Here is a 23,429-nt window from a genome sequence, read left to right as displayed (position 1 = left end):
TTGGCACATATACCCTTTCTTAGAGAGGGAGATCAAAATAGCACACGATATTCCAGCTGTAGTCTCTTCTAGGTCCTGTACAGCTGTAGTAAGACATCTTTGCCCCTGTGCTCAAGCCCGTTTGCAAAAAGGCCAACTTACCATTTGTCTTCCTAACTGCTTGTGCCTGCATGTTCACCTTCAGTGACTGGTGTACTAGGACACCCAGGTCCCCTTTGTAAGTCAGTATTTCGCAATCCATCACTATTTAAAGAATGCGTTGCCATTCTGTTTCTCTGTCCAAAGTAGATAACTTCAAAGTTCTCCATATCATACTGCCTCTGCCATGTATTTGTCGTCTCACTCAACCTGTATAAATCACCTTGAAAGCCTCTTAACATCCTCTTCACCTTTCTCATTCCCACCAGTTTTTGTGTCTTCAGCAAACTTAGAAATATTATTTTTGGTCCCCCCATCCAAGTTATTGATGGATATTGTGAATAGCTGGGGCCCAAGCATTGATCCCTGCAGGATCAAACCAAGGCACAACATTTGTCACCCTCCACCCTAACCCGTTCTCAATCCATGTCGCATTGATTTTGCACACTAACCTCTTATGTGACACTTTATCAAAGGTTTTCTGAAAATCCAAATACACCACATCCACTGGTTCATTTTTATCTATTCTACTAGTTATGTCCTCAAAAAACTCCAGTAAGTTTGTTAAACTTTCCCTTTTATAATCCATGTTGACTTTGCCTAATCCTATTGATATTTTCTAAATGTCCTGTTATTACATCCTTTATAGTAGACTCTAGCATTTTCCCCGCTACTGATAGGCTAACTGACCTATAATTCCCTGTTTTCTCCTTCCCGCCTTTTTAAATAGCAGCGTTACATTTGCCACCCTCCAATTTTCCGGCCAGAATCTACGGAATTTTGGAAAATCATAACTATGTATCGACTATCTCCATGACATAAAGAACAAAAGAGTAACTAGGAAGAGAGTAGGGCCTCTTAAGGATCAACAAGGTCATCTATGTGCAGATCCTCAAGAGATGGGTGAGATCCCAAATGAATATTTCTCATCAGTATTTACTGTTGAGAAAGGCATGGATGTTAGGGAACTTGGGGAAATAAATAGTGATGTCTTGAGAAGTGTACATATTATAGAGAAGGAGATTCTGGAAGTCTTAAAGCACATCAAGGTAGATAAATCCCCGGGACCTGATGAAATGTATCCCAGGAAATTGTGGGTCCCCGAGCAGAAATATTTGAATCATCGACAGCCCCAGCTGAGGTACCTGAAGATTGGAGGGTGACAAATGTTGTGCCTTGGTTTGGAAGGGCTGCAAGGAAAAGCCTGGAACTACAGACCGGTAAGCCTCGCATCTGTAGTGAGTAAGTTGTTGGAAGGTATTCTGAGAGACACGATCTACAGGCATTTAGAGAGGCAAGATCTGATTAGAGACAGTCGGCATGGCTTTGTCAGTGGAAAATCATGTCTTGCGAATTTGATTGAGCTTTTTGAAGGGGTAACCAAGAAGGTAGATGAGGGTAGTGCAGTCAACATTGTCTACATGGACTTTCATAGAATCATAGAATCCCTACAGTACAGAAGGAGGCCATTTGGCCCATCGAGTCTGTACCGACCACAACCCCACCCAGGCCCTATCCCCATAACCCCACACATTTACCCTGCTAATCCCCATGACGCTAGGGTCAATTTAGCATGGCCAATCAACCTTTAGCAAGGCCTTTAGCAAGGCCTTGACAACGTACCGCATAGTAGATTGTTGCATAAAGTTAAATCTCACGGGATCCAGAGTGAGGTAGTCAGATAGATACAAAATTGGCTTGACAACAGACGACGGAGGATGGTTGTGGAGGGTTGCTTTTAAAACTGGAGGCCTGTGACCAGCAGTATGCCTTGGGGATCGGTGCTGGGTCCACTGTCACTTATTATTTCTATTAATGATTTGGCTCAGAATTTAGGAGGCATGGTTAGTAAGTTTGCAGGTGACAACAAGATTGGTGGCACAGTGGACAGTGAAGAAGGTTTTCTAGCATTGCAATGGGATCTTGATCAATTGGGCCAGTGGGCCAATGAATGGCAGATGGAGTTTAATTTAGATAAATGTGAGGTAATACATTTGGGTAAATCAAATTGGGGCAGGACCTATTCGGTTAATGGTAGGGTGTTGGGGGAGAGTTATAGATCAAAGAGATCTAGGAGTACAGGTTCATAGCTCCTTGAAAGTGGAGTCACAGGTGGACAGGTTGGTGAAGAAGGCATTCGGCATGTTTGGTTTCATTGGTCAGAACATTGAATACAGGAGTTGGGACGTCTTGTTGAAGTTGTACAAGACATTGGTAAGGCCACACTTGGAATACTGTGTAGAGTTTTGGACACCCTATAATAGAAAGTATATTATTAAATTAGAAAGAGTGCAAAAAAGATGTACTAGGATGTACTGGGACTTGATGGTTTGAATTGTAAGGAGAGGCTGGATAGACTGAGACTTTTTTCCCTGGAGCATCGGTGATCTGATAGAGGTCTATAAAATAATGAGGGACATAGATCAACTAGATAGTCAACATATTTTCCCAAAGGCAGGGGAATCTAAAACTAGAGGGCATAGGTTTAAGGTGAGAAGGGAGAGATACAAAAGGGTCTAGAGGGGCAATGTTTTCACTCAGAGTGTGGTCAGTGCCTGGAATGAGCTGCCAGAGGCAGTAGTAGAGGCGGGTACAATTTTGTTATTTAAAAAGCATTTAGACAGTTACTTAGTAAGATGGGTGCAGAGGGATATGGGCCAAATGCGGGCAATTTTTGACCAGCTTAGTGGTAAAAACTGTGCGGCATGGACAAGTTGGGCTGAAGGGCCTGTTTCCATGCTGTAAACCTCTATGACTCTATGACCTCCTTTCCTACCCTGGGATGTAGATTATCAGACCCTGGGAGTTATTGGCTTTCAGTCCCATTAATCTCTCCAGCACTATTTTTTTAGTAAAAAGAATCACAACACCAGATTAAAGTCCAACATATTTATTTGGAATCACGAGCTCCTCGCCTGATGAAGGAGCAGTGCTCCAAAAGCTCATGATTCCAAATAAACCTGTTGGACTTTAACCTGGTGTTGTGAGACATCTTACTGTGCCCACCCCAGTCCAACGCCGGCATCTCCACATCATGACTATTTTTTTAGTAATACTATTTTCCTTGAATTCCTCCTTCTCATTAGACCTTTGAATCCTTAGCCTTTATGGGAAGTTATTTATGTCTTCCTCCACGAAGACAGAACTAAAGTAGTTGTTTAATTGCTCTTCCATTTCCTTGTTCCCTGTTTTAAATTCCCCCATTTTGGACTGTTAAGAGACCTACATTTATCTTCACTAATCTTTTTCTTTTTGTACACTTACAGAAATTTTGACAGTCTCCTTTTATGTTACTTGCACGTGTACTCACATACTCTATTTTTCCCCTCTTAATCAATCTTTGTCCTCCTTTTCTGAATTCCAAGTTTCTCCCAATTCTCAGGCTTGCTATTTTTTCTACCAAATTTATATGACTTCTCTTTGGAACGAATAATATCTTTAATTTCTTCTTGTAAGCCATGATTGGGTCACTTTTCTTGTTTTTTTTACACCATAATGGAATGTATAATTGTTGGATTGCATACACTTGTTCCCTTAGTATTAGCCTATCCACCATCATGCCTTTTAATTAATTTCCCCAATTTATATTGGCCAACTCATGCCTCATACCTTTGTAATTTCCTTTATAATTTAGAAGTCCAGTTTTGGATTGGACTACTTCACTTTCTCTCCCAATGAAGAATTCTATCACTTCATGATGTCTGTTCCAAAGGGCCCGGCACAACAACATTATTAATTAACCCCTTCACATTGCATAATACCAAATGTAGGATAGCAAGTTCCCTACTTGGTTCCTCAACATACTGGCCAAAAAAAAAAACATGTTGTATACATTTCAGAAATGCATCTGCCTGAGTATTATTGCTCATATAATTTGCCCAGTCTACATATAGACTAAAGTCACCCATGATTACTGCACCACTCTTGTTACATGCAGCTATAATTTAATGTTTAATGCCATCCCCTACCTTACCACTTCCAATAATGTTTTCTGCCCTTTATTAATTCTTAACTCCACCCAGACTGATTCTACATTTAGATTCTCTGAGCCAACATGTTCTCTCACTATTGGACTGATTTCGTCCTTAACTAACAATTCCACCCCATATCCTTTCCCTTTTTGCCTGTCCTTCCTAAATACCAAACCTTGGATACTCAGTTCCCGGCTTTCGTCACCCTGCAGCCATGTCTCCGTAATCGCAATCATATCGTACCCATGTAGATCAATTTGCACAGTTAATTTGTCTACCTTATTACAACTGCTCCAAGCATTCAGATACAGTGGTCGGAATTTCACTGACACGAGGCTCGGAGAACGGCATTCTCCGTTGGTCTCGGGTGGGATCATATGAACCTTGGGGGGACATGCCGGTAAAATTCCACCCAGTGCCTTTAGTGTCTTAACATATTTACACATCTTATTTTGTACTATGGACTTATTTGCTACAAGCCCTTGTTTCCTCTTCCTTCTATTTTTGCTTTCTACTTTTACATTTTTCATTTCTATCTTTGTTTCCCTCTCTTGTGTCTCCCTGCTCAGGTTCCCATCTCCCTGCCACACTAGTTTAAGCCTTCCCAACAGCACAAGAAATATTTCTGCGAGGATATTGGTCCCAGTCCTGCTGGGGTGGAACTTGTCCAGCTTGTACAGGTCCCACCTTCCCCAGAATCAGTCCCAAAGCCTCAGGAATCCAAGTCCCTCTCTCCTTCACCATCTCTGCAGCCAGCACCTGGTCGCCCTTAAGAAGGTGCTGGTGAGCTGCCTTCTTGAATCACTGCAGTCCATGTTCTGTGGGTTGACCCACAATGCCGTTAGGGAAGGAATTCCAGGATTTTGACCCAGCAACTGTGAAGGAACGATGATACATTTCCAAGTCAGGATGGTGAATGGGTTAGAAACATAGAAAAACTGCAGCACAAAAACAGGCCCTTCGGCCCCACAAGTTGTGCCGAACATATCCCTACTTTTTAGGCCTACCTATAACCCTCCATCCTATTAAATCCCATGTACTCATCCAGGAGTCTCTTAAAAGACCCTATTGAGTTTGCCTCCACCATCACTGATGGCAGCCGATTCCACTCGCCCACCACCCTCTGTGTGAAAAACTTCTCCCCAACATTTCCCCTGTACCTACCCCCCAGCACCTTAAACCTGTGTCCTCTCGTAGCAGCCATTTCCACCCTGGGAAAAAGCCTCTGAGAGTCCACCCGATCTATGCCTCTCAACATCTTATATACCTCTATCAGGTCTCCTCTCATCCTACGTCTCTCCAAGGAGAAAAGACCGAGCTCCCTCAGCCTATCCTCATAGGGCATGCCACTCAATCCAGGCAACATCCTTGTAAATCTCCTCTGCACCCTTTCAATCTTTTCCACATCCTTCCTGTAATGAGGCGACCAGAACTGAGCACAGTACTCCAAGTGGGGTCTGACAAGGGTCTTATATAGCTGCATTATTATCCCCGGACTCCTAAACTCAATCCCTCGATTGATAAAGGCCAGCACACCTTCTTAACCACCTCCTCCACCTGCGGGGCTAATTTTAGAGTCCTATGGACCCGGACCCCAAGGTCCTTCTGATCCTCTACAGTACTAAGAGTCTTTCCCTTTATATTGTACTCCTTCATCCCATTTGACCCGCCAAAATGGACCACTACGCATTTATCTGGGTTGAAGTCCATCTGCCACTTCTCGGCCCAGTCTTGCATCCTATCTATGTCCCTCTGAAACTTCTGACATCCCTCCAGACTATCCACAACACCACCAACCTTTGTGTCATCAGCAAACTTACCAACCCATCCCTCCACTTCCTCATCCAGGTCATTTATGAAAATGACAAACAGCAAGGGTCCCAGAACCGATCCCTGGGGCACTCCACTGGTGACCGACTTCCATTTAGAAAAAGACCCATCTATACCCACTCTCTGCCTCCTTTGGGATGGAGGGGAACTTGCAGGTGGTGGTGTTTCCATGCATCTGCTGTCCTTGTCCTTCTAGATGGAAGTAGTCGTGGGTTTGGAAGGTACTGCCTAAGGATCTTTGGTGAATTGCTGCAGTGCATCTTGTAGATTGTACACACTGCTGCTACTGAGCATCGGTGGTGGAGGGATTGAATGTTTGTAGATATGGTGCCAATCAAGTGGGCTGCTTTATCCTGGATAGTATCAAACTTCTTAAGTGTTGATGGAGCTGTACCCATCCAGGCAAGTGGGGAATGTTCCATCACACTCCTGAATTGTGCCTTGTAGATGGTGGGCAGGCTTTGGGGAGTCAGGAGGTGAGTTACTCGCCGCAGTATTCCTACTTTCTGACCTGCTCTTTTAGCCACTGTGTTTATGTGGTGAGTCCAGTTGAGTTTCTGGTCAATAGTAACCCCAAGGATGTTGACAGTGGGGGATTCAGTGATGATTACACCATTGAATGTCAAGGGGCGGTTCTTAGAGTGTCTCTTATTGGTGATGGTCACTGTCTGGCATTTGTGTGGTGCGAATGTTACTTGCCACTTGTCAGCCCAAGCCTGGATATTGTCCAGAACTTGTTGCATTTGAACATGGACGGCTTCATTGTCTGAGGAGTCGTGAATGGTGCTGAACATTATGCAATCATTGGCAAACATCCCCACTTCTGACCTTATGCTGGAGGGAAGGTCATTGATGAAGCAGCTGAAGATTGTTGGGCCTAGGACACTACCCTGAGGGACTCCTGCAGGGATGTCCTGGAGCTGAGGTGACTGACCCTCCACAACTACAACCATCTTCCTATGTGCCAGGTATGACTACAACCAGTGGAGAGTTTGCCCCCTGATACCCATTGATTCCAGTTTTGCTAGGGCTCCTTGATGCCACACTCGGTCGAATGTGGCCTTGATGTCAAGTCTGTCACTCTCACCTCACCCCTTGTTGCATTCCCCTGAGTAACCACCTCTCCCAACAGTATCCGAGACGGAAAACCTGTTAGAGAGAGAGATGGACCCAGGGCCCAGACCCAGACCCTGCACTATCTTTACTACCTGCCTAGTGTTCTTGTTGTGTCTGGCGGTCCCCCATTTCCTTTCTGCCTGTACACTCTTCACTTTTGGTGTGTCAACCTTACTGTATGTGTCCAACAATATTGGGAAATTCCTTTACCTCTGTGCAGGTTTTCTAGTTTTTAGGATTCCTTTGGTTCCATTTGCAAAGAATCACAAAAAATGGTTGCTATTTGCTTCCAACTAATGATTGAACGTGTGTCTGCGTGAGTTTCCTCCGGGTACTCCGGTTTCCCCCCACAATCCAAAGATGTGCAGGTTAGGTTGATTGGCCATGATAAATTGCCCCTCAGTGTCAGGGGGATTAGCAGGGTAAATATGTGGGCTTACAGAGATAGGGCCTGGGTGGCACTGCGGTCGGTGCAGACTCGATGGGCCAAATGGCCTCCTTCTGCACTGTAGGGATTCTATGTTCTGGAATTAAAGTTCCCAGTATGGTAGAAAATTAGGTCACAACCTTGCCCAAAACATATTGGCCGAAATGATGGCTGTTGTTTCAAGTTGCTGAAAAAATTAGAAAGGTTATAAAAAGAAAAGGAAAGGATAACCCTAGCAGAAGAGTCAAAGGGGAACGGTTTAAAAGGGACCTTAGGGCAACCTCCTCACACAGAAGGTGATGCATACATGGAATGAACTGCCAGAGAAAGTGATTGAGGCAGGTACAACAGCAACATTTAAAAAGCATTTGGATAAGTTTGGGCGGCACCGTGGCACAGTGGTTAGCACTGCTGCTTACAGTGCCAAGAACCCGGGTTCAATTCCAGCCTTGGGTGACTGTCTGTGTGGAGTCTGCACATTCTCTCCGTGTCTGCATGGGTTTCCTCTGCGTGCTCTGGTTTCCTCCCACAGTCCAAATATGTGCGGGTTAGGTTGATAGGCCGAGATTAATTGCCCTTTAATGTCAGGGGGATTAGCAGGGTAAATACGTGGGGTTACGGAGATAGGGCCTGGGTGGAATTGTGGTCAGTGCAGACTCGATGGGCCAAATAGCCTCCTTCTGCACTGTAGGGATTCTATAGTTCAATGAATGCAGATCCTGTACCGATGTCAATCCAATTTGCTGTTTAAGGAAGCAGCCATTATATTTTTCTTCACCTTCGCCACGCTTTCCCTTTCCTCACAAAGGCACTGAATACTTGTCATCATTCTAGGTACCATTTTAAGCTCCCACGCAGACACGGGGAGAACGTGCAAACTCCACACAGACAGTGACCCAAGCCGAGAATCGAACCTGGGTCCCTGGTGCTATGAGGCAGCAGTGCTAATACCACTATGCCACCTTTCTGCCGCTCCCCAATTCTTCCCAAAACATTCTGGCTTTTTAAGCCCCTTAAGCAACATAACACAGAATACATCTGCAAACATCATAGAGTGATAGAGGTTTACAGCTGGAAACAGGCCCTTCGGCCCAACTTGTCAATGCCGCCCTTTTTTTTTACGACTAAGCTAATCCCAATTGCCCGTGTTTGGCCCATATCCCTCAATAGCCATCTTACTCATGTAACTGTCTAAACGCTTTTTAAAAGACAAAATTGTACCCGCCTCTACTACTACCTCTGGTAGCTTGTTCCAGACACTCACCACCCTCTGTGTGAAAAAATTGCCCCTCTGGACACTTTTGTATCTCCCCTCTTACCTTAAACCTCTTCCCTCTAGCTTTAGACTCCCCTACACCTTTGGGAAAATATATTGACTATCTAGCTGATCTATGCCTCTCATTATTTTGTAGACCTCTATAAGATCACCTCTGAGCCTCCTACGCTCCAGAAAAAAAAGTCCTAGCCTATCCAGCCTCTCCTTATAACTCAAGCCATCAAGTCCTGATAGCACCCTAGTAAATATTTTCTGCATTCTTTCTAGTTTAATAATATCCTTTCTTTAATAGGGTGACCAGAATTCTACACAGTATTCCAAGTGTGGCCTCACCAATGTCCTGTACAACTTCAACAAGCCGTCCCAAATCCTGTATTCAATGTTCTGACCAATGAAACCAAGCATATCGAATGCCTTCTTCACCCTGTCAACCTGTGACTCCACTTTCAAGGAGCTATGAACGTGTACCCCGAGATCTCTTTGTTCTACAACTCTCCCCAGCACCCTACCATTAACTGAGTAAGTCCTGCCCTGGTTCGATCTACCAAAATGCACCACCTCGCATTTATCTAAATTAAACTCCATCTACCATTCGTCAGCCCACTGGCCCAATTGATCAAGATCCCACTACAATCCTAGATAACTTTCTTCACTGTCCACTATGCCACTAATCTTGGTGTCATCTACAAACTTATTAACCGTGCCTCCTATATTTTCATCCAAATCATTAATATAAATGACGAATAACAGTGGACCCAGCACCGAATTTCAGAGAGCTTACAACATTCAATATTTAATACACTTCCCATAAAAACCTGTACCTTGTAGTTAATGTTTTCCTTGATACTGATGGGGATCCCATACAAGAGTCCTTTATTAGTACCATGCAAATCTGCAAGTTGTGCTTGACATTCAGGAAGAAATTCAGTGATGCAGTTGAATTTTTTTGTGGCATCCAGAGCCTTCAAAACAATGAAAATAGAAACACAGTTTGCCTGCGGCACTGATATGATATTTTAATATACATTCCCGAAGTAAAACTTTACTGACTAAAACACAATTTCAGTGCCTCACTAGATCTCTTGTTTTATTCCACCCTGTTGCATTCCCAATATCTATAGGGATGACTTTCCCATTTTCTGCAGATCTCTCAGCCTGGCAGAGTATTCCAAGCTGCCTCATGTATCTTCAGAACCCTTTACATTGATCCATTCCCACTCCTTGTGCCAGACAAACTGACACAGAGAGCACAATAACAGAAAGAGTTGTATCCGTGTTTTAAACAGACAGCACGGTGGCACATTTTTCGATTCCCAGCCTTGGGTCGCTGTCTGTGCGAAGTCTGCACATTCTCCCCATGTCTGCGTGGGTTTCCTCTGGGTGCTCCAGTTTCCTCCCACATTCCGAAAGACGTGTTGGTTAGGTGCGTTGGCCATGCTAAATTCTCCTGCAGTGTACCCGAACAGGCGCTGGAGTGTGGTGACTAGGGGATTTTCACAGTAACTTCATTGCAGTGTTAATGTAAGCCTACTTATGACTAATAAATAAACTTTAACTCAACAGCTCCAGAGTGCAGATCAGTCCCAGGTCTACCGACTGCTGGCCTGAGTGGAGCCAGCTGGTTTTGTGTGGGGTTACGGGGGGGGATAGGGCCTGGGTGGGATTGATGTCTGCGCAGGCTCGATGGGCCAAATTGCCTCCTTCTGCACCATAGAGATTCTATGTTTCAAACCTCCCCCGCTGTTCCTTCACTATTGAGCAAGTCTCCACTTGCCTCATAGAGGAGCTGATATATTCAACGAGGCCCACAGGGAGATCTATTGATGATCCCCCGTGGCCGTCATAACAGTAAGCGTGGGAGTTTGAAGGAGAACTACTGCTGCCTGTGGAACTATATTCCCAGTAACCATCAGCCCCTTCCAGAGAAACAAGGGGAACATGTGGGGAAGTTCATAGTTAATGAAATTAGGAACACTTCTACACGCAAAAGGCAGTAAAAGAGGTTGGAACTCCCTTCCAGAAATAACAATTGACGGTCGATCAATTGATTTTAAAGCTGATTTTGTTAACCAAAGGTATTAAGGATCTGGGGCAAAGGGATCTGAACATACATGTGGAATTAGGTCACAGATCAGAAATGATTTTGTTGAATAGCTGAACAGGCCTGAGGAGCTAAACAGCCTATACTTGCATTCCTATGATCTTATGTGAGACATGGCTTTTCTCTTACTTTCTCCAGGTAAGCATGCAGCACGTAACTTGGTGATACATCGCCTTTGCTTAATGATATAGAGAGATCGTGAAGTGTGAGAAGGAGAACGGAATCAATTTTTGATTCATAGTTTTCCTAGGAGGAAGATAACAGAGTCTTAGTTATATTGCAAACAGAATTGTGATTACTCAATGATTGAGCTGGGTAGAGATTCAGGGACAAAATATAACATAGGAGCAGAGACTAAATAACTAACAAAAATGAATATAAAATGGAGGAATGGAAAGGAAAGTTGGAAAGTTCAGATTTGATTCTAACCCTCTATTTATTATTCTCTTAATATTCTCGTTTCTCAAAATACAAATAACTGTGGGTTTGACAGAATCGGAGGATGATTCAATCCAGGACATTGTATTCCTCCAGGTGGACTGGTCAACAGCTGTAACTATAAAGGGCCTTAACAGCCCCTGGGTTGTTCAACTTCTGACCTTTCATATCATCCACTGATCCTTACAGGTACTGAACCTCGCCAATGCTGTGATAGAGATTGATAACTCATTATCACGGTGGCACAGTGTTTAGTATTGCTGCCTCACAGCACCAGGGATCCGGGTTCAATTCCCGGCGTGGGTCACTGTCTGTGTGGAGTTTGCATGTTCTCCCCGTGTCTGCGTGGGTTTCCTCCGGGTCCTCCGGTTTCCTCCCACACTCCAAAGATGTGCAGGTTAGGTGCATTGGCCATGCTAAATTGCCGTTAGTGTCCCAGGATGTGTAGGTTAGAAGGATTAGCGGGGCAAATATGTGTGTTACAGAGATAGAGCCGAGGTGGGATTGTTGTCGGTGCAGATTTGATGGGCCAAATGGTCTCTTTCTGCGCTGTCGGGTTTCTATGATTCTATAGTGTTTATCACTGGTGTGTGAGATCACAGATAGGAAATGGCAGACATTTCCACCCCCTCACCTTACCAACCCCCTACTCCTACCCCACCATCTCCTCAAGTGGCAAAGGCCATGGGGGAAGTCAGCAACAGAGAAGTAAGAGGGCAAGCGCCATCTATAGGTTTTTGCAGAACGTTACCTTTTTGACTTGTCATCAGATTTTGTTGTTAGAATTGATATGGGGACAGTGAAATAGAGACAATGGGAGCAATTCTCCAACCCCATCCAGCAAAGGGCGTGAACCAGATTAGCATATTTAAATCTGCATTTAAATATGCATTTCTGGGTTTTAGCCAGATTCACCTGGCTTCTGGTATTCACCGACCCGCCGGCGCAACGGGAAGCCGTTGGGAACCGCTACTGCTCTCCACAAAGAGAGAGCAGGCATCATAGCCACGCTGGGAGGCTATTGGAGCCAGGGTGGTCAGAGACTCAGCAGGGCAGCACCTTGGCACTGCCAACCTGGGTAGTGGGGAGCAGCTGTCATGGGGAGGAGGGAGCAATTCTACGACATAGACAAGCCTCTTGTGGAAATAAAAGCAAATTACTGTGGATGCTGAAATCTGAATCAAAAACAGAAAATGCTGGAAAATTTCAGCAGGTCTGACAGCATCTGTGGAGAGAGAACAGAGCCAATGTTTCGAGTCTGGGTGACCCTTCATCAGAGCTTCAGTGGAGGACCGCTGACAGTATGGACAATGGGGTATCTCTTTTAAAACCTAGCCCTTTTCCGACAAAGCTGGTGTCCCAATGCTCGTTGATAAAGGTCTTTCAGCATTTCTACCCTGCTTAAGTTACGAAGAGGAGTTATGTCAGATTTGAAATGGTAACTCAGTTTCTCACTCCGCAGATGCTCTCAGACCTGCTGAATTTTTTAAAATGCCGTTCCTTTCTCAGTGTTACAAAGCCAATGCTCAGAGTGGACACGGCAAACCCCTAATCCAACTCCTTGCTTGCTCTAAAAACCAATTCAAATTCAAATTGAATCCAATTCATGGCCCCCAGAAGAGGCATACTAGAGATAAACTGACAAGAACAGGCATTACACTGAACTTAGGCTTGATCCTACATCGGATCTTAGCCCTGCTGAAGTTTTCCTGTTTTTAGTTCTGACAATGAGTAATCCCAGCTAGTGCTGTTTGGGCACTCCATGCAGAGATACAGCATGGTAACTGTGCCCGAGGCAGGAATGTCAGTAATTCTACCAGATAATATTATCTCTCCAATCTCGCCTTCTTTTAATGATGTGACCTGATGAAGGATTGGGCGGGGTGGGGGAGAAGGAAATGCAAAAATTGCATACCTCCCAACCAACAGCCAATGACACTACTTTAACAATCATAGAATACCTACAGCGCAGAAGAGGCCATTCAGCCCATTGAGTCTGCACCCATGCACCCCAGACATACTCTCTTCCACCTTCTTCCATCAGGGAAAAGATACAAAAGTCTGAAAACACATATCAACCGACTCAAGAACAGCTTTTTCCCTGCTGCCATCAGACTTTTGGATGGACTTACCAGTTATTAAGCTGATCTTTCTCTTCACCCTATTGGTAACTGCAACACTATATTCTGCACCCTATCCTTTCCTTCTCTCCTATGTACTCTATGAATGGTATGTTTTGACTGTATAGCACACAAGAAACAATACTTTTCACTGTATACCAATACACGTGACAATAATAAATCGATTGGAGGATAGCAAATGTGGTCCCGTTGTTTAAGAAGGGTAGCAGGGATAACCCGGGAAATTATAGGCCAGTGAGCTTGACGTCCGTGGTAGGGAAGTTGTTGGAGAGGATTCTTAGAGACAGGATGTATGTGCATTTAGAACGAAACAATCTCATTAGTGACAGACAACATGGTTTTGTAAGAGGGAGGTCGTGCCTTACAAATTTGGTGGAGTTTTTTGAGGAAGTGACAAAAACGGTTGATGAAGGAAGGGCCGTGGATGTCGTCTATATGGATTTCAGTAAGGCATTTGACAAAGTCCCACATGGCAGGTTGGTTAAGAAGGTTAAGGCTCATGAGATACAAGGAGAAGTGGCTAGATGGGTGGAGAACTGGCTTGGCCATAGGAGACAGAGGGTAGTGGTCGAAGGGTCTTTTTCCGGCTGGAAGTCTGTGACCAGTGGTGTTCCGCAGGGCTCTGTACTGGGACCTCTGCTATTTGTGATATATATAAATGATTTGGAAGAAGGTGTAACTGGTGTAATCAGCAAGTTTGCGGATGACACGAAGATGGCTGGAATTGCGGATAGCGAAGAGCATTGTCGGGCAATACAGCAGGATATAGATAGGCTGGAAAATTGGGCGGAGAGGTGGCAGATGGAGTTTAATCCGGATAAATGCGAGGTGATGCATTTTGGAAGAAATAATGTAGGGAGGAGTTATACAATAAATGGCAGAGTCATCAGGAGTATAGAAACACAGAGGGACCTAGGTGTGCAAGTCCACAAATCCTTGAAGGTGGCAACACAGGTGGAGAAGGTGGTGAAGAAGGCATATGGTATGCTTGCCTTTATAGGACGGGGTATAGAGTATAAAAGCTGGAGTCTGATGATGCAGCTGTATAGAACGCTGGTTAGGCCACATTTGGAGTACTGCGTCCAGTTCTGGTCGCCGCACTACCAGAAGAACGTGGAGGCATTGGAGAGAGTGCAGAGAAGGTTTACCAGGATGTTGCCTGGTATGGAGGGTCTTAGCTATGAGGAGAGATTGGGTAGACTGGGGTTGTTCTCCTTGGAAAGACAGAGAATGAGGGGAGATCTAATAGAGGTATACAAGATTATGAAGGGGATAGATAGGGTGAACAGTGGGAAGCTTTTTCCCAGGTCGGAGGTGACGATCACGAGGGGTCACGGGCTCAAGCTGAGAGGGGCGAGGTATAACTCAGACATCAGAGGGACGTTTTTTACACAGAGGGTGGTGGGGGCCTGGAATGCGCTGCCAAGTAGGGTGGTGGAGGCAGGCACGCTGACATCGTTTAAGACTTACCTGGATAGTCACATGAGCAGCCTGGGAATGGAGGGATACAAACGATTGGTCTAGTTGGACCAAGGAGCGGCACAGGCTTGGAGGGCCGAAGGGCCTGTTTCCTGTGCTGTACTGTTCTTTGTTCTTTGTTCTAATTCAATTCAATTCACCTCTCTGACAGAGCATCTTACGTTGGCCCTGGCCCCTGCTCTATCCCTGTATGTAACCCTACATATCTACCATGGCTAATCCCATCTAACCTACCTATCTTGGGACACTAAGGGGCAATTTAGCATGGCCAATCCAGCTAACCTGCCTAGTTTCGCTCCAATGATTGCGGAGTTTGGTGGCCATGCATTTTTGGAACAGGCCAAAGTTCCATCTGATTATGTGAGAGTTTCGTTTCACGAAAGTCTGGATGAAAAGCAGTTTTGTAATCATAGAATCATATAATCTCTACAGTGCAGAAGGAGGCCATTTGGCCCATCGAGTCTGCACCGAGCATCCCATCCAGGCCCTATCTCTGTAATCCCACATATTTACTCTGCTCATCCTCCTAAGGGGGATTCACACTGAGGGGCAATTTACCATGGCCAATCCACTTAGCCTGCACATCTTTTGAATATATACATACGTAAACTACAAATGATAACTCAGGACAGTTTGACAGAAGATTAGCCAGAAGCACTCACCATTTCTTTAATCTGATCCATAATCGTTTTCATTTCCGTCAGAGCTGCTTCCCTCCTCAGGCGGGTCTTTGCTACCAAACGATGATGGCTCCTGGTTTTCAGCCATCTTATCAGCTTCAAATACAGGACAGTGCAGATTACAATGACAGAGATGAGCTCCAGGGAAATAATACTGGTCTGATGCTAGGATAGCACAGCAAGGACAATGGTTAGTATTTCTATGACGCCTTTTGATTTGATTTGATTTATTATTGTCACATGTATTAGTATGCAGTGAAAAGTATTGTTTCTTGCGTGCTATACGTACAAAGCATACCATTCATAGGGAAGGAAAGGAGAGAGTGCAGAATGTAGTGTTACAGTCATAGCTAGGATATAGAGGAAGATCAACTTAGTGCGAGGTAGGTCCATACAAAAGTCTGATGGCAGCAGGGAAGAAGCTGTTCTTGAGTCGGTTGGTACGTGACCTCAGACATTTGTATCTTTTTCCCAACAGAAGAAGGTGGAAGACAGTATGTCCAGCGTGCATGGGATCCTTAATTATGCTGGCTGCTTTTCCGAGGCAGCGGGAAGAGTCAATGGATGGGAGGCTGGTTTACATGTTGGATTGGGTTACACTCACGACCTTTTGTAGTTTCTTGCGGGCTTGAGCAGAGCAAGAGCCATACCAAGCTGTGATACAATCAGAAAGAATGCTTTCTGTGGTGCATCTGTAAAGGTTCATGAGAGTCGTAGCTGACATGACAAATTTCCTTAGTCTTCTGAGAAAGTAGAAACGTTGGTGGGCTTTCTTAACTATAGTGTCAGCATGGGGGACCAGGACAGGTTGTTGGTGATTTGGACAGTTAAAAACTTGAAGCTCTCGACCATTTCTACTTTGTCTCCATTGTCCACTACGCTTCCTGAAGTTGATGACAATCTCCTTTGTTTTACTGACATTGAGGGAGAGAGTATTGTCATCACACCAGTTCACCAGATTCTCTATCTGAACATACAGCTATGCTCAGATATTGAACATCAATAACACATGGCAACAATAATCAAATCATTAATCTAGACAAGGTTATCTCCATAGCTGACAGAAAATCACTTGGTGGAGATGGTTGGAACATCATTGTTGCTTGAGGAAGAATGTGGTGACACTGGAGACAGTTCAGAGGAGGTTCACCAGATTGATTCCAGGAATGAAAGGGCTGTCGTACATGGAGCGGTTGAATAACTTGGGCTTGTACTCGCAGGAGTTCAAAAGAATAGGGGGGGATCTGATTGAGGTACATAAAATGCTAACAGGAATTGATAAGGTGGATGTTGAACAGATGTTCCCCCTCGTGGGAGAGTCTAGAACAAGAGGTCATAGATATAGAGAGAAAGGATGTAGGTTCAAAACTGAGATGAGGAGAAACTATTTCTCTCGGAGGCTTGTGAATCTGTGGAACTCACTGCCCCAGAGTGCAGCGGAAGCAGAATCAATCAACAGATTCAAGAAAGCGATACGTTTCTGATGAAAAGTGGGAGAAAGGGCTATGGTGAGCAGGCAGGAAAGTCGAGTTGAGACCAGGATAATGTTAAATAGCTGAGCGAGCTCGAAGGGCTGAATTGCCGACTGCTGCCTCTCATTCCTATGTAACTATTACTTGACCAGTCTTTACATTTTTAGCATTTTCTCTACACCAGCAATCCCAAAATGTTGTTCACGAAACCCTTGAGGGCTCGCAAAATGTTTCAGGGGTTTCATGGGAAAAATCCACTAATGGCGGGAGCAGAAATGTTTTCCATGCCATAATTTTGGGAAAATTACAACCATCAGTTGGCCCACCAAATGACCAGAGCCCGGGATCTCAGGGTGTCCAGAACTCATTGACCATCCTGAATGACAGACCAATGTCCGAAGTTGCCAATCAGGTATGTAGACCGTCCCAATTGATGGGCTGGTTAGCCAATGATTGTGGTTCTGAATTGCAGAAATCATTGGCCTATTAGAACACGCCTTGTCTTGAACCTTCATTGGAGAGTTGGAGAGATGTCTGTGATTGGGTATACCTAGACTTCAGAGTCATGTGCTGCCTGTGCCTAAAGGAGTGGTATTTTAGGCAAATACCTGCATTTTAATATGTCTCCAGCTTAACTTAAGTCCCCAGCCAGCCGCACTACTGCCGCCTGTCCCCAGCCTCCACCTTTCCACATCTACAAAGGTTGTTCCCTTCCTCCCAATCTCATCTGCAATCCTGACTGCTTCGACAATGTTTTCTGTGGCCTTGGCCTAAGCCCCTTCCCTCCTGACCACTTCTCTAAATCCTGAAGGAGGACCTCAAGGTGGTATAGCAGTGGTGGAGTGGTTTTGTCACTAAACTAGCAATCTTTAAGGACGGGGGTTCAATCCCCACAATGACAGATGATTTGAGTCCGAATTAGAAGAAAATCTGGAATTAGAAGTCTAATGATGACCAATGATTGTCTGGTTCCCTTTCAGGAAGGAACTCTGCCCCTCCTTCCCTGGTCTGATCCATGTGTGACTTAATTGCCCTCTGAAATGGTCTAGAAAACCATTCAATTCAAGGGCAATTAGGGATGGGGCAACAAATGCTGGTGCTTGCTAGTAACACCCATATCCTATGAAAGAACTAAATTAAAAGGATGTAGAGGTGAGGTTAGGAGGAGGAGTCCCCTGGGTCACAGGCAGACCCAGCCCCTTCATGATCTCTTCTCCCTATCGCACCTCAGTCCAGTCCCTTGATGATGGAACTGTGACTCAGGGCCCTGATCTCCTCCCTGAGTCCTCCCTCAGTCCATCGTCGGGGAGGAATACTGCCCCTCAGAATGGTAGGGTGCTGCTTCCCTTGCTAATAGAAAATCAAGGATGCCTTTACTGCATCTCTACAGATACGTGCCCTCACGCCCAATACTAAAAGCTCCATTCAGAGGTAACTGGTATTCTGGCCAAAATGGAAATGACTGGGCTGTTCCCCCATCTATCACATCCTGAGTCTAGCAATTCTGTAAGTAAAACGGGTCTGATTTTGTGCATCTAATTTTTATTAGGTAGAAATCCTACACTTATTGCACATTGCTGGGGAAATAATCCTGCTAAATACTCCTGCTTTGCTCAACACTTGAAAGGCTCCGATGACGTGCATTGCCTCAAACCAGGTAGCTGACAGAGTCAATATTCTGCTTGAAGATTAACAGAATCCCATGCCTGGGTTTTTTTTGGATGTGGTCAATAGCCTGTATGCCTGGCAGACAGCTCTCTCCCCTTCTCACTTCTTGTGACAGAGTGGTACCCAGCAATCTTGGGCACATACTCAGAAGTACAATACTGCTATGTTCTCATCAGTGCACCCAGCAACAAAAAGTTTAAAGTAAAGTTTATTTATTAATCACAAGTAATGCTTACATTAATACTACAATGAAATTACTGTGAAGTTCCACTAGTCGCCACACTCCGGCGCCTATTTGGGTCAATGCACCTAACCAGCACATCTGTGGACTGTGGGAGGAAACCAGAGCACCCGGAGGAAACCCAAGCGGTCACGGGGAGAACGTACAAACTCCGCACAGGCAGTGACCCAAGTCAGGAACCCAACCTGGGTCACCGTGCCGCCCTCCAGCTTTCAGTTTAACCATAGGTTTAGGCTTGATCAAAATGTGACGATATATGAAAGTGTAATTTTGGAAGAGTGTTTGCTGCTTCATAATGTAATAAAATTAATAATGTCATAAATTATGTAATTATTAATAGTGTGCAGTACAGTGTCCTAAGAAAAACTAATTTTATATTTCCAAGTTCACTGACTTATTAATTTATACTCAGATAAGGGAGAAAATCTCTGGAAAATATATATTTCTAGGAGGTGGTTCATGAGATATGGCATTTTCATGAAAGTGGTTCACAGGATGTTAAAGTTTGGCATGGCACAGTGGTCAGCGCTGCTGCCTCACAGCACAGGGACCTGGGTTCAATTCTGGCCTCAGGTGACTGTTTGTGTGGAGTTTGCACATTCTTCCCATTTCTGTATGGGTTTCCTCCGGGTGCTCTGATTTCCTCCCACAGTCCAATGATGTGCAGGTTAAGTGGGTTGGCCATGGTAAAAAAAATTGCCCCTTATTGTCCCAAGGTGTGCAGGTTAGGGAGATTAGTGGGGTAAGTGGGGTTATGGGGATAGGGCCTGGATGGGATCATGGTCGGTGCAGACTCGATGGGCCGAATGGCCTCCTTCTGCGCTGTAGGATTCTATGGTCTATGGTCTAAGTGTGTGGGGTTGTGGGGATGAGGTGGGGGAAGGGCATGGATAAGATGTTGCGTTGGTGCAGACTCAATGGGCTGAGTGGCTTCCTTCCACACTGTAGGCATTCTATGATTCTATGATACACCATTTCCAGCCAAGAGGATGGACAATCAAAAATGTTTTAGCTGGCACAATTGTCAATTGCAATATTTCAATCTAGCTTGAATATTGACAATTTATAATTATCTGTGTTTAATATAATAATTTATGACAAATAGATATAATTTTTAAAATAACAAACTAGGTAATCCTAAACAAAAATATTAGAAGTATTTTTTTGTGCTAGGGTCGAAATCATAAGCTTCTAACATTAACCCTTAAATGTTACTATTACTGCTGCTATTACTATAAGTATCTGTACTGTTATAAAACGTTCGCTGAGTGCAAACACAGACACCACCTACATGACCACACATATAAATTATTAATTAATATGATTAAATTCAAATCTCACTCCAATTCATTTATATATACAGTTAAAGTTTATTTATTAGTCACAAGTAAGGCTTACATTAACACTGCAATGAAGTTACTGTGAAATTCCCCTCGTCACTACACTCTGGCACCTGTTTGGGTCAATGCACCTAACCAGCACGTCTTTCAGATTGTGGGAGAAAACTGGGGCAGACAGAGAAAACCCATGCAGATATGGAGAGAACATGCAAATTCCGCACAGACAGTGACCCAAGCCAGGAATTGAATCCGGGTCTGTGGCATTGTGAGGTAGCAGTGCTAACCACTGTGCTACTGTGCCACTCCTAATATGTATATATATTAACCATATCATAAATTAATTAAGAAATGGTAAATTGGCTCAGAGGTAGCATTTTCATCTCAGGAACATTTGGAGGGAAGTCTAACTCCAGGATTTAAGCATGTAATCTAGATTTGCACTTTAATGCAATACTGAGAGAATGGCATATTATCAAAGTACCTTCTTTTGAGTAAAAGATTAAACAAAGGCTCCACATTCTAGGTGGACATAAAAGTTCAAAATGCGCAACAAAAATTCTTCCAATAGCCTAGTCAAGATTGATCCTTCAACCAACATTTCTAATACTAACTGACATTCTTCTCACTTTCCAGCTTGCTAGAAGTTGCTATCCACAGATTATTTTTACAATGACCATGCACATAGATTTGAGTGCATTCCTCACAGGAATAATTCTCCCAAATCACCAAATTCAAGTTGATTAATTAGTTGCACCTATAACATTTAATGTATTTTTCCCATCTTTGATTAGATTTGATTTATTGTCATATGTGTTAGCATACAGTGAAAAGTATTGTTTCTTGCGCGCTATACAAAGCATACCGTTCATAGAGAAGGAAAGGAGAGGGTGCAGAATGTAGTGTTGCAGTCATAGCTAGGGTGTAGAGAAAGATCAACTTAATGCAAGGTAGGTCCATTCAAAAGTCTGATGGCAGCAGGGAAGAAGCTGTTCTTGAGTCGGTTGGTAGTGACCTCAGACTTTTGCATCTTTTTCCCGACGGAAGAAGGTGGAAGAGAGAATGTCCGGGGTGCGTGGGGTCCTTAATTATTTCAATTGTCCAGATTTTTCCAGAGTTGATTTTATTAAATGTATCATTTTATTCTCTTTCATATATTCCTGATTTTATTGACTTAAATATGCAAGTGTTATATTGTATTTAGTAACTCACCTCTATCTTGACAGTTTTATAATTCCAAATTCTTCAGGAATCTTGCTATTCCACGTCTTTTGATCTATTTTTGTTCTGAGGTTGCTCTTTATCTCTCCATCTTTTCTATCCAATTTTCTCCTTATCCCTATCTTCCAGATTTGGTTGGCAAGATTTCTCCTAGTTCTGACTTCCCTTCCTCAAATTCTCTTTTTATGGTTGTATCATCTCAACTGTCCAAACTGCCAGATTCTAATCTTTTTATTCTTTCTCATTACATTCTAGAACTTGCCCGTTTTAAATTCCAACCTTCCAGACTTTCAACTGATTGGCCTTTTAAACAACAATGGGTTTGTTCTATTCATAACATGGCAGCAACCTGTACGCTACCTGTTGGGGAAGGTGAACTGTTCTCATGTTGTCCCTCGCCCCCATTGTGAGGAAGTATGTAGGTTGTTCTTAGTTGACATTGTTTCTTTCTGTTGGCATGTCTAATGATGCCTGAGGCCCAATTCTGGGTCTGTCTCAGACCGCCTGGTTTGGATAGTTTGAGCTGCTGAGTCTTGGAGAACAGAACTGCCAGACTGAGAAAGTAGAAGCAGGTAAGAGAGCAGACCTGAAGGAATCAGGAGGAAAACTCCCTGCTGCCTGGAGTCATACTCAGCACAAAGGTAGATGGTTGTTGTTGTTGCCAGTCAATCATCTAAGCTCCAAGACATCGCTGTAGAAGTTCCTCAGGGTAGTGTCCTAGGCCCAACCATTTTTAGCTGCTTTCATCAATAACCTTCCCTCCGTCATAAGGTCAGAAGTGGGGATGTTCACTGATGGGGCTAAATCATACCAAAAAATGGCAGTGTATGCCGTGGTTCCCCGTGGACGGCAAGAAGAGTTCATCAATCAGAATAGAGAGTCTGAGTCTTGATCTTCCAGGCAGCAAGGCTTTATTAGCTAATACATTTTAATAAAGCCGGGATTTCCAGATGAATCCAAAAAACCAGTGTTCTCACAGTCCTTTTTATCCACATTTAGCTTCATATTTCATCATTCTTATCTTACAGTCAAGGTTTTTTTTTGTTGCAGACCCCAAGGCCACTTTTCGTTAGCCACCATGGATTACTAGACCTACGTTATCTGCCTTCTTTCTGATTGGTCACTAATGAATGTGCTATGATATCATTGTGGCTACATCTTGCCTTCTTATCTGAAGTTTATTGTCTAATCAGCCAAGGTTGTTGTTTGTTCAACCATTGTAGGGCATCCAAGTCTTTTTTACTTTCTCACGTTTATTTAAGAAATTACTTTCAGCTTCTGTGTGTTTGCTTGGCTTCTTTTAGCCTTTATGTTCATTTATGTGAGTATCCATGTGTACTGACCTGGTAAGGTATTGTGCACTTAAAAGGGTACAAGTGTATGCTTAATAAGATATGTGATGATATATGAGAGCTTCTTAAGTAGTGATTATCTCTTCTATGTTAATTATTATCTCTTACTTGTCCTAATAATTATTCCTTCCAATATATGTTGTCTTAATGATTATTCCTTACATGTGTTGTTTCTGGCAAGAAAACTGATGTGTTTCTCTCCAGAGAAACCAGTCTCTCTATAGATTCTACCACACTCTGCAAAAGAATATCAAAGGGATGTGATTCACGCTGTCATACAGGGGGGTGGGGCCAAAACACATCTTCATAACCCAGCTGCACAGAGATCAGGGTGCCATCTTTAAAAGGTGCCCTGATCAGAGCCGTAATAAACGTCCGCCCTACTCCACCACGGAGGCCTCAGGGGCTCCCCTCCCCACCCTGATCAGAGCCAGCATTCAGTTCAACCACACCCTCCCCAGAGGTTATTGGCCCCTTCCCGCCCCCCCCCTCTCCAAACGGCCATCGCCAGCATCCCCTGCTTGTCTGTCCACTTCCAGCC

At 44.0% G+C, this 23,429-nt stretch overlaps 1 protein-coding gene across 1 annotated transcript in view; it reads right to left on the bottom strand.

The window, feature by feature from the left end:
- The window catches only part of LOC144497769 (fatty-acid amide hydrolase 1-like), a 57,757-nt gene extending 40,974 nt beyond the window's left edge, over positions 1–16,783 (bottom strand). Inside the window, exons 1-4 of the mRNA XM_078219208.1 lie at positions 16,748–16,783; positions 15,580–15,693; positions 10,989–11,105; positions 9,580–9,720 (exon numbers count right to left, since the gene is read on the bottom strand). Of these exons, the coding sequence (XP_078075334.1) occupies positions 9,580–9,720; positions 10,989–11,105; positions 15,580–15,693; positions 16,748–16,783 (408 nt within the window). The remainder of the gene's footprint in view (positions 1–9,579; positions 9,721–10,988; positions 11,106–15,579; positions 15,694–16,747) is intronic.
- Positions 16,784–23,429: the final 6,646 nt, after the last annotated feature.

This window comes from Mustelus asterias, chromosome 8, assembly GCF_964213995.1.
Source record: "Mustelus asterias chromosome 8, sMusAst1.hap1.1, whole genome shotgun sequence".
Classification (NCBI taxonomy): domain Eukaryota; kingdom Metazoa; phylum Chordata; class Chondrichthyes; order Carcharhiniformes; family Triakidae; genus Mustelus; species Mustelus asterias.
The sequence above is the reverse complement of the archived record's forward strand: the minus strand, read 5'-3'. Positions and strand labels throughout refer to the sequence as shown.